Source organism: Cylas formicarius, unplaced genomic scaffold, assembly GCF_029955315.1.
Source record: "Cylas formicarius isolate icCylForm1 unplaced genomic scaffold, icCylForm1.1 PGA_scaffold_10__41_contigs__length_53128322, whole genome shotgun sequence".
Taxonomy (NCBI): Eukaryota; Metazoa; Arthropoda; class Insecta; order Coleoptera; family Brentidae; genus Cylas; species Cylas formicarius.
This window is the reverse complement of record NW_026844214.1, coordinates 18,153,733-18,166,138: the sequence shown is the minus strand read 5'-3', so window position 1 is coordinate 18,166,138 and position 12,406 is coordinate 18,153,733. Positions and strand designations below refer to the sequence as shown.

Genomic DNA, 12,406 nt, shown 5'->3' with positions numbered 1-12,406 from the left:
CCCATTGTTGGAAATTTTTATGTCTTATTGTTACACCTCTTATCAAATAAACTAGAATTATAGAAATTCATTTTCTATTTTAAAAATATTTATCAGAATATTTAAGTTTTAAGGCTGTTCTAGTAAGGATAGTTACCTATTAATTAAAATGACCTATGTTTGTTGAGTTTTGAAGTGTACTAAATATAAGTATCTATTTTTAGCATTTTTATGATACCCTATTTTGTGACAGGGTATCTTTTTGTGCCCGTCTTAAAATGTAATTTTTGTAGAAATTGAGTAGCCCCTAAAATTCTGTTGAAACTTAAATTAACTCCTCTGCTACTGTATTTACAAATATATTAAAAAAACAACGGATATATATATATATATATATATATATATATATATATATATACATATATATATATATATATATATATATATATATATATATATATATATATATATATATATATATATATATATATATATATATATATATATATATATATATATATATATATATATATATATATATATATATATATATAGACCACCTAGTAATAAATAAGAAAATGGAGTAAATAAGATGAAAAAATACTATATGACTATAACTTCTTGAGCAACCCAAGAGGGGAAAATAAAACTAAGAAAGTAAGTTTTAGCGTATTTGATAAATGTGATACAACCAAACAGTTAAACTCCTTTTTCAGACTATTCTTAACACAAATTCACATGTTGCACCGACGTTACCAAACCAGGCGCTGTTGCCATAAATGAAGGTTCTATATTTAAAAATGCGTATTTTATTTGACACGAAATCCAAAATGATACGAAGTACACTTCTCTTAAATTTATCGCAGAGAACGGATTCTAAATAACATACTAAAAATATATATTTGTTGTGTCATTGCTTATTTTTTTCTTTATATTTTATTATGAAGACTGATAGGGGTACTGTAATTCAATCTCCCTCAAAAAGTGAGACTTTATAATGGTTATGCTTTCGTAATATTTTATTGTTCTATCTTGGCGAATTTGTGTCTAAATTTATTTTTGGCTCTACCAAATTCAGAAATCTTCCCCATTTAAAAGTATCTAATAATTTGTTTGTGCATTTTTAGCCATAGAAAGCTGTGGAGATTAATTATTAATTAATGAATTAAGAATAATTAAGAACGACAAACTGAAGACAATTAATTTATAAATTTTAATACCGAATTTTCGACAATCAAACAGGAATACACTCTAGGAGTTACTATACCGAGTGATGCATTGCCGAACAGAAATCTCATGTAAATTTCTATGTGACCAAATATTCGAGTCTACATTTTATAGGAAAGTTGAAATATAGCTTTTTGAAGGGGCCGTTATGATTAACTCATGTGTCGAGTTTGAAGAAATGTTAATAAGCCAATGTTCAGTTATTGAATTAAATATGATGGCAAAATTAGACAATTTTTATAGTTTAGACAATAAATCACCAAAAAAATACATTTTGACAATGACAACACGAAAATTCATGACAGTAACAATATTTATATTTGTAATTGTTATACTTATAAGTGATTTAATTATAGCTAACATTATAGCTATTCAATTAGAAGTAGAAGATAATTAAGTGGGATTATGCATGATTCCTCCTGCGTCGGTTTTTGCTTAGTCGAAATTGCTGACGTTTCGCCAATCATCCTGTTGGCTTCTTCAGAGCTTCACTGAAACTGAAGAAGTCAATGATGGATGGGTGGATGATTGACGAAACGTCAGCAATTTAGACTAAGCAAAAACCGATGCAGGAGGAATCCAGAAGTTTTGTAAAAAGCATTACAGTAGCCTCTGGAAGTTTCTTTGAAGAAAAAAAAGTATTAGAGCATGGTCTGAAATGTTTTCACTTGATTTTCCTGCTAAAACTATATCTTCGATTTCAACAATTAAATGTATTATTACCCAATTCAAGTCCAAAGGCACAGTAATAAATAAATGACTGCAAATGTTATAGCAGAAGAAAGGGACAATAGAGATTTGAACATTTGACTGCATGTGGAGGAAAACAAAATTATTAGTACGAGGATTCTTGGACAGGTTGTAAATAAATATCAAATCAGTATTGCGCACATTAAAAAATCACAAATATTTTTTATACAAAGACAAGAGTACGAGGAAGGCGATAAAGAAAGAAGAGCATTTTGTTTTGAAATGACGGAAAAACCAAATACTGATAGAGATTTTTTTAAAAATATTTGTTGATGATGAATGTTCACACTCAACTCAACAACAATGTTCAAAACTGTTTTTATTGGAGCAAAGACAGGAACCTAATATCCTCAAATTATTGGACCATTTTTTTATAGACTATAACCTCACAAGAGAAACCTATTTGGACTTATTAATAAAATCAAATTGAACCCTGTACTACAGAAGTTGTTTGCGAAGATCAGTAGATCTGGTATCAGTTGGTTGGTTGTCCCGCCCACAATTCCCTTATGGTTAGGGAGTATTTTAGAAATACTGTTAAAGGGAATATTATTGGCCCAAGGTCCATCCTTTGATCACCTAGGTCACCTGACCTCGCGCCAAACGACATCTTTTTGTGGGGTCACTTGAATAGTGTTATCTATAAAAATGTCAAATTTGACAGTGTTAACCACTGACAAAACGCTAGCAAACGCTAACAAACGATTAGAATATGACAGGATGACCTAGGGCCGAACGACTGCTTTCTGTGGGTTTACTTGAATAGTCTTATCTATAAAAATATCAAATCAGACAATATTAGCAAGTGGCAAAAACCTTGCACACGCTAACAAACGCTTAGAATATAACAGGACTTCACAATATCATTTACAATAACTTTACTTATAAAATAAAGTTTATTTTAAATAATCTTCCTTTTTAGCAATGTTTTTTTTAAGTATTTTTTAAGTATTTATACTCGTTTCTTGAAGATTTCTTGTTGCTTAAACAGCCTTTAAATTAAATTCATTACTTGCTGGTCATATTTAATAACTGAAGATTGACTTGTTAACATTTCTTCAAACTCGACACATGAGTTAATCATACCGGCCCCTCCAAAAAAAGGGAGTCAATATTTTAGCACTTAAATAAAAATGTACATGAGATTTTCTATATTCCGTTCGGCAATGCATCACCCGGAATATTATTCCTGGTGTCAATGAAATTACTAATCAAACAATAACTATATTTTCACTTTTTTTTAAAACACTTCAAACCAAAATATTTTGAACACAGAAAAAATAAACATGAATGAGGAATTTTTCTTTAACAAAAATATAATACACTGACGTATTAAGATTCGTAATTAAGAAAAGACCAATTTAACTAAACAACCGCAACTATCAAATGACCCTGTACTTAAGTCACCGCTATACTAATAGTTATTACTGTGGTCACAATTTTCGCACAATATAATTGAACTGCGATAGGCTCAGAGACAACTTGCAAACCTCGCAGTAGTGTGTTTTTTAAAAGCAAAGAAATTTTTAAATAACAGCAAATTCTTTTTTATTTTCATATTTTTCATTTTTCATTCAATCTGAAGTAACAAAAAAAATCATGTTGCACTAAATTATCTGTCAAATTATAATAATATAATTTGTGTCAATGAAATTACTAGCCAAGCGTATATAAAAAAAAATGAATAAATTTGAAATTTAGAGATGTTCTATAAATAAGGGATAGCTACATTTCAACATATAAAACAATTGAATAGCATTTCCGGTTTTACTGGAATTATTCTGTATGTTTTGTTGTTTTTGTATTCTATCGGTAAATCCATGTCAGAAATATTTTTTAATTTTTTAAATGGGCTATCATTCCTATTTTCAAAAGTTCAATTCTCTTTTTCCGATGAATATAACTTTACGAAGTTCAACGTGTATTTCCAGTAAAAGCGAAGGTTTTCTTACATTTATTACATGGTTTTGTATAAAATAACAACAAACAAAATTTTGTAAAAATATATTTCTTGTTATTTAGATTGACTGGAAAAAATGACATATCATTTTTGAACAGCATTTTCTCGTAAATTATCAGAACTCTCGAAAAAAGCCATACATGTGCTAATAATTTTTTTCCATCGAACACAAAAAAGGTTATTCCGAAGAACATTTCCGACTTGAATTTACGCATAGGATACAAAAATAGAAAAACATAGATTAATTCCAGTAAAACCGGAGATGCAATTTAACTGTTTTATCTGCCAAAATGTAGCCGTCCTTTAAATATCATTTGTTCTATTGAAAAATATAAAAACAAAAAGGATTTTCTATTATTTAAAATTTTCTTTGCTTCGAGATAGAAGGAGTCACAATTTAATTTTTAGATATTTTTGATTCTTTTGCATAAATTGGCGATTTCTTCATGAGACTTAGTACTGGCGGTTTTCTTAAAATTTGCTTTAATTCAGATTTTACTTGTTCACTGCTAGATGTCTTTTTCTCAATTTCAAAGACTTTTCGTACCAGCGTATCTTACATTTTTGCAAAAAAAAGTCCTCAATCATGTTTACATGCAAAACATCCTTTTTTTTCCAACATAAATTATTTTTTAACGAAATTCAACTGACCAACACTAAATATTAATTAAAAGATCAAAATCACAACAAATATCAATGACCTGAAAAAAAAACTGCAACGAAGCATTTTAGACTACGCGTTTACAGTAACTTCAATTTCCCAATTTAAAAAACACGTCAAAAATCAACTGCTTACCAGAAATAGCAAAATATGATAAATTATTAGATTTTTCAGACCATTTTAACTTACCCTAAATTTAACATGGGGTATTACAGTACCGCTTATACAGTGCAACTTCGCTATACTCAGTAAACGTTGTCCGACCAAAGTCAACCATTTTCTTGGTCTGGTAACGGTTTCTACCACCATTAGTTATGGTACATTTTTGCAAAACACACTCACCGACAGGTTGGTGAGGTGACCGTCAGAATTAACAAACATCAAAATGCCATCACTAAAATGTACAGAAAATATCCGATGGCTTCCAAACCAGGGACTAAAATACCGGAAATATCCGTTGCTAATGATGGGGGTAACGAACTACCAAAACTAATGTCTTTAGGCGTCGCTTTCCGCACCTTTGAAATTAGATTAGATTTAGAATTTCAAATGATTTTCTAAAAAACTTGTTTTAATCGTAGAATCCTAAAATACTACAAGTTCACTTTAAAAACATACTTTGACAATGAAGGACTTTAAGGAAAATATAATTTTCTATAGCTGAAATTTTTTGAAAACCTTTTATTAGTCGCAGTATTTCGTTCTGTAGATCGCGAATAACCATTTATTTCAGATCTCAATGTAAAGGCATATATGTCAGCAAACATGTTCGCCCTATTAGCTTACTCAGTGTTTGTATATTGTATATGATCAACTTAATTACCATGTTGCCGATTCGAATATTACAGTACGACCACAGCACTGCTTAATTTCACTTAAAGTTCTTCGGTTTAACCGACACCTCTATACTTTTATGAAAAGTTGCTTGAGAGGTCGCCGGCAGAGGGTTACGTTGGGATTAGCGGTGTTTGACTTTCTAGCAATATTAAGGGGAGTTCCGCAAGGCAGCATTCATTGCCTCTGACTTCTCTAAATACCTAAATAAATGTTATTCTCATCAGTATGGTGATGATATACAAATATATTTATCATTCTCGATCAAAGATGTAGCTTTGCCTTTCAATGGCACAAATGAAGATCTCGAACTGGTTTCTAGAATCCCTAAAGCTCATGGTGTTAAATTAAATGATTCCAGGACCTAGGTTGTTCTTTTTGGCAATAATTGTTGAGTACAATAATTTGAAACTCTCCTTGAGTGGTACTCCGCTTGATTTTGTCGACAAATGTAAAAAACTAATGACTCTTTGCTTCGTGATTCTCGCTTGTCTTATTCAATGCAGAAGTCCTATGGTAAACTGAAAGTACTTTACATGTATAAAGACTACTTATCTACTGAGATTACATTTAAATTGTGTGACTCTCTTATTCTCTCCCTATTGGGATATGCTGACGTTCTATACTGGCCGGTTTTACTACGGAAACACCAATATAGCTTACAAAAATTGCAGCATGAGATTGAAAAGATTCTGAACCCATTAATTTTTTATTTATTTTTTCTTATCGTCGTTTTTGAATATTGTCTTTGCTTTTTTCCAGTGTCTATTTTTTTCTTTCTTTCTTGTCTTTACATTTATTCCCCTTTGATTTGTGTAAAATTGTTATATTGTGAACTGAGGTGGACTTAAGGGACTTCTTCATATTTGTTGTTTTTTTCTTGTTAAATTATGAATATTCTACTACACTGTATCGGCGGTTAGGTGGAGTAGCACTGCTAGAACTCGCCACCTGTTCAACTCTATTGTGGTATATTCTTTTTGTTGTGTTTTAATAATTATTATTATTATAAATTTATATTAACCATCTTGATATCTCTAAATGTTCTACATTGTTCCTTAAAATATAAAACAAGCAATATGTACCACCCAGTCTGCCATCTAGCGAGAAACCGTTCAGTTGAGGAAATGGGAAAGGAAGCTTTCTTTAAATAATTTTTTAAAGAAAAAATCGGAATGTTCTGTTCAGGTTTTTAATTATATTCAGTAACCAAATAGTATTTGCTACAGATAGGAATTTAAATACGGAATTTCTTTTTCACCTAAAACACTCTATTATTAATATAATATTGTATGATTCATTACCATGAATGTACCAAAACTATTCTGTGGGAATCGACGAAAATAAGTGTCAATTATAGTAAGGCTAACTAATACAAATTGTATCCCATAATTGTCATTCAACAACTAACATGAGCCAAAAACACATGAAACAAAACATTTGTTACAACCAAGGTCATAAATAAATTGAAAATTTAATTTCAACAAAATTAGAAACCATACTTTAAAACAAAAAAGTAAAAATGAAATCGGGAACTATGCACTAACACAGATTGTGTAAAATATATATATTTAACAATACAATAACATATTTGGAATTTCAAGAATTTTTGTCGATAATGTTTTTATTCCCAGTGGTCGGCGACGAAAGAAGGGCGGGGTCGCCCGATTCCAACTGCTTCAGTAACCTAAATAAGGCCGCAGCTTCTCGGATCCTACTAAATTCTATGCAAAATGCTTGAACCTCTATAAAAAGTTCCTGCAAAACAATGAAAGAAACATATGTATATAACTTAAAAATTATAAAGTTGTTTCAAAAATTACAAGTGTTTTATAAATTCTCTTTAATTTGGTCATATTTGAAATTTAAAATTATTTCAGTCTCATATAATTTGAAAAATCTTTGGCATCTTGAATCATTATATAATCTAACCCACTTTTTTTTCAATCTAAACTAGTAGTTTTAAAACTTTAAACTATACAAATGCAAAATATGTACTTTCTTCGTTTTGTCCATTTTTTTATATACACTTAATTGAGCTCATCTCAAATTAGGATATTCACCCATTTTCCGGCATCCGCTGAGGAAAATTGACCGATAACAATTTTTCACGCACACAACGCCCAAGGCTCCAGGTGGGAATCAAACCCATAACCTCCGGCAATTCGAGTTGGCAGTTGGCAGCACCAACCAAGCCATCCTCGGTCCCTATTTTGAGCATTTAAGTTTCATATGTCAACCAACAATGAGATCAAATACAAAATTTATACTATGCACAGATTAATTAGCTTTTAATGAAATTTTAACAATGGAGATTTTGAAAGATGCTGAATAACCATGTGTCCCTTTAATAAACGGTATTCTACTTACAAAGAAAAAATTGACCACCCAAAGTAGATATTTACACTTTAACAAACTGGTAGTTTGAATCGAATTTGATATAAAAAGGACATATGAATAAAATTTAAAAATTATATAGTTGTTTTAGGAAAATGGGTGTTTCAAAAATCCTAATTAATTTGGTCATAAACATTTCAACTAACCAAAACTGTTATAGTATCATATTATTTTAAAATTCTTTGGCATCTTGAATCCTTAGGACATCTAACTCCTTTTTTTCAATACGAAGGTTGTGAAGAATAAAACTGTATCTACTGTTTTGACATAACTCCAAGGTGTACTACCCTCGTTTTGTGTATTTAAGTTCCATATGTTAAACAATAATGAGATAATGTATAAAAGTTATACTATACACAGATTAGCTTTTAATGAAATTTTAGCGATTGTGAAACACGGCAATTGTGAAACATGCTAAATATGCATGTGTCGCTTTAATAAACAGTATCCTATTTACAAGCAAAAAATTGACCACCCAAAGTAAATATTTTGTATATAATTTTTTTTTTAGAAGTATAAGAACACTTTAACAAACTGGAAGTTATAATCAGTTTTAATAGAAAAAGAACAAATTTATAAAATTTAAAAATTATATATAAGTTGTTTTAGGAAAACAGCTGTTTCAAAAATCAAAAATAATTTTGTCATAAATATTTCAAATCTAACCAAAACTGTTCTAGTCTTATAATATTTTAAAAATCTTTGACATCTTGAATCGTTAGATCATCTAACTTCTTTTTTTCAATTTCAATAAACAGTATCCTATTCACAAAAAAAATAATTGACCACCCAACGTAGATATTTTTTATGTGATTGTTTTTTGGGAGTAAAAGAACACTTTAATAAACTGGGAGAATTAACAATAACACGCAGATATATAATGGATTACTTAGTTCATATAAATGAAGATCTAGGAATTATGCAACACATAATAACTTGACTCCTACAATACCTGTGTTAATGAAGATATAAACCCTAAATTTATCAGACTGCAGAAATCTAGGTACGGCATAAACCTAATTAGAAACTCTTTCTATGCTGTGAACGATCTCTTAAACATTGAGATAAACCTGACATATGAACATTTTAAATGTATTTGGAAACACTAATAAAGCCTTGCTTTACAATTTCAAACATATCAAAAAAATGTAATAGCTATTTTTAACTCAACGGTGATATACCTGAACATTGATGATTTTGTTCCTGATCAAAGACTGCAGGAAAACACATACCAGCCGCACCAACCTGTTTTGCATGTATCTGTCTTTGATGGTTTCACAAGTAGATATGCAATTGGAAATATAGAGATGAACGAATTCAGTTGGTAGGTCCACAGTGGTGGTCAACCTATTTACAACTTCCATTGAATGAAGTGACATCTCCATATTGACCAATACACTAAAATACTCCGTTATTTGCTTGGATTGCATTAACTTCAAGAGAACTTCAATTGCAATTAGGGGATTATTCTCCACCAATTCAGGCAACTAAAATAGCAGTACTGCTAAACATTCCATAACACACATAACACTATAACGAAGTTGACATTTATTTACCTTGGAAGGTGTCAATCCAATGTGGTACACAAGTTTAGGTTCCTTTTCAAGTTCACCTAGAAGCTGCTGTTGTTGAGGAATGGCCAGAGCAGTTTTATAAGCTTTGTTCATTAATTGTCTAGCTTCATAGCCTGCCGTATCTGGTACACACATAGTGGCGTCATATGCTATCAAATGTTCTTTTGGGGTAGTAGGATTTAACCAAATCGGCTAAAATTATTCATGAAGTCAAAATTGTCTTCTCAAATCAATATTATAATTTTTGATAGAGATTGGCATAAGAACTTCATAATATTACAATCAAGCTATTGGCAGAAAAACTAACAATTTACAAACACAAAATATTGCTTTTTTCCAATTTTTTACCTCATCTTGGCAATTATGTAGTGGGGGAGCCAAAGTGACAAATTCTGGTTTATAAACTTTATTTATTGGAGCATTTTCACCAGTTGCCAACTGTTTTACAACATCTGCTAAAGTTTCTGAGTCTTCAGTATAGCTACAAATAAATAATAGCTACTAAATATGGACAATATTTCATAAACTTTATAACTTCTAGAAGGACTTTTTTGTGGGGGCAAGTGGGAAAGGAAATTTCAAAAATATGGAAAAATAAAAATTGAAAAAATGAGGCAACTTTTACAAAAATGTCTGATTTTTCTAAATGGCTAAATTTGCATTAAAATTTATGTACCTACCTTAGGCAAAGTATACTGACAATAAAAGTAAATTTTTTATACTGTTAAATATAAATATAAGTTCAGGATTTATTTCCAAAAATATTATGTCAATGAACAATAATAAATTAATTTGCTTCGATTTTTACCTCAAACCACAGTGGTGAGGAAGTGGGGAAGAACTAAAATAATTATGGATGATTAGGCTGCCGTCAGAAAAGAAGTAACAAAGAAGTCTGGTTAGTAGAGCAATACTTCAATAAATTGTCATAGTTATAGGGTTAGATTATTCTTGAGATTATCCAAATAGGTATTATCAATTTTATTGCATTTTTTCGAAAATATGACTGTTAATGCCAGTTTCAACTAATTTTTTTTTTAATGACAATATGTAATTATTATAAATTATAAATTATTATAAACATGTTTAACATTATTAATATTTATGTTCATGAAGTAGAATTACAAAATAGAAAGTTGGATAATCCCGACCCCGCTTCGTTTAAAATCTAGAATAAGAAAACTTATATATAAGTCTCATTATATACACTATCTTGTTTAAAGAATTATAAAAAAAATTTGTTTTCTCACTTGTTTGCAGTTTTGTTTGGCAGTGATAAAATAACTGGAACACCAGTCTTAGCAGTATCTGGCAACTCAGACTGCTTTTCAGCAATTGTAAGTTTCACTGAGCTAAAATCAGCATTAGCGATTGGGGGCGCCTCTAAACTAACCACTTGTAACGCTGTTTTCTTCAGCAGCTGGAAGATAAAAGAAATCATTTCTTATGTACAACGTAGCCAAATCCATTTAAAGATATTGAAAATTAAGATTCCTAATCCATAAAATAGAATGAAACTTGTTTTAAAACAAATGCTTGTTTGTCATCCGATGGCAATTTAACACTAATAGAGGACATGACGCGGTTATAATATTGGTAATAAGTTAGAATTGGGTAATGTGACTCGTCTTTGAAAAATTTGCACCAATAATAGTACTTAATTACAAACTGCCAGTTTCATTGAGCAAAAATGACAAGCACTCATAATAAGTAAAAGTAAAATAAATAAAAAAGTAAAAATAATAAATAAAAGTTTTAAAGTTATTTTTCAACATTAAACATTTCTGGAGAATTTCAGGAAGGCCGTGTTCAATGCAGAGTATTAAGTGTTTTCAAAAAAGTAAGGTGATAAATTACATTAAAAAAGGCAGATAAAAATATATGCTGCATTTACTCACTGCATCCTTGGAAGTATCTGATATTAACTGTGTGATGAAATGTCTTTCAGCTTGAGTCAATTTTGGTAACTGACCTGGGTACTCAAGCTTTGGTGCCCCAACAATACTATGCTGTTCTGGAGGATGCTGAAATAAATTAGTTGTCAATACTTTAGATTTTACTCAGCAAAACAAAGCATAGACATTTCATTAGCATACCAAAAGTTGCATAAACACATTCCCAAATGGAGTGTTTCCAAGTTGTTCACCTTTGAAAAGTTCATAAAGAATGGTTATTGCAGCCAAGCGTTGATCGGTTTCCAACAAAAAGTCATTTTGCAATAGCATAACAATGCACAATCCGACTAAAGACGTATGTTTCTATTATTTAGGGAATTTCAGCATTGTAGATGTATATATTACCTTTAAAATAATCCGAACTATCAAACTTTTTGTGAATATCGTCAATTAGTGCTTCCAAAGTATTGGTTCTCACATGACTTTTATCTAAAATGCTGGGGGATAGGGTCAGAACACAGTTAATTCACTTCTAACAAACTTACTCTAACAACACCTCACATTGCTTTGTTGTTAAAGCCATTATTTATTTGTTTCTTTAAAAAACGTTTTCCCACATCTTGCTTGTTTTCCTTTGGTATAAAATGTTCTATTTCTCTTGCGTTCTTAACCCGCTACGGTCAAAGTGTTTGGACCATTCGCCCATTACCGACACCTATTGAAACGAAATTGTGTATTCGTTCCAATAAAGCCCGGTAGCTATTTTTTCCCGAATTAGTGAGTGTAAATCGGCGCCAAGCGTTTGTTTTCAACTTATAGGTTTAAGCTCTATGAAAACTGTAGAATCTCCTATAATCTCCAAGTCTAGTAATTGCAGATAAAAGTTTCGACTTCAAAATATATGATTATAAAAATAGCGAATTGACAATTTTAAAACAAGTCAAAAACGATTTGTTCAAAATTAGCTCTAAATTGAAGAATTTTTTTTTAAGAATACACAGAGTATTAATATTATTGGGAATATAGATTTTCCTCATATACCCACAAGTTAGTCGTTTGACTTGACACAAACAAACTCTAAAAAGTATCATTTATTGTATCAAAATTTAATAAACAAATTTGCATCAAA

General features: G+C 30.3%; 1 protein-coding gene across 2 annotated transcripts; it reads right to left on the bottom strand.

Moving 5' to 3' along the window:
* Positions 1 to 6,602: 6,602 nt before the first annotated feature.
* On the bottom strand, positions 6,603 to 12,036 carry LOC132708104 (CCR4-NOT transcription complex subunit 11). 2 transcript variants are annotated; one of them, XM_060680225.1, is made up of 9 exons: positions 11,823 to 12,036; positions 11,683 to 11,774; positions 11,479 to 11,624; positions 11,281 to 11,406; positions 10,633 to 10,802; positions 9,731 to 9,863; positions 9,365 to 9,574; positions 8,990 to 9,295; positions 6,603 to 7,169 (listed from the first exon to the last, which is right to left on the bottom strand). In XM_060680225.1, exons 1-9 carry the CDS (start codon positions 11,858 to 11,860, stop codon positions 7,011 to 7,013), a joined length of 1,380 nt encoding a protein of 459 aa, XP_060536208.1. In that variant the 5' UTR covers positions 11,861 to 12,036; the 3' UTR covers positions 6,603 to 7,010. The 2 variants fall into 2 exon arrangements, with proteins under 2 accessions (XP_060536208.1, XP_060536210.1); XM_060680227.1 differs by having other exon boundaries at positions 6,604 to 7,169; positions 11,683 to 11,766; positions 11,823 to 11,937.
* Positions 12,037 to 12,406: the final 370 nt, after the last annotated feature.

Excerpts from the sequence above, each read along its gene's own strand:
- LOC132708104 (XM_060680225.1), bottom strand. The coding sequence starts at position 11,860 with ATGGCTTTAACAACAAAGCAATGTGAGGTGTTGTTAGA. Across the intron at positions 11,775-11,822 it reads CAATGTGAGGTGTTGTTAGA|CATTTTAGATAAAAGTCATG; the intron begins GTAAGTTTGTTA and ends CCTATCCCCCAG. Across the intron at positions 9,575-9,730 it reads TACATAATTGCCAAGATGAG|CCGATTTGGTTAAATCCTAC; the intron begins GTAAAAAATTGG and ends GAATAATTTTAG.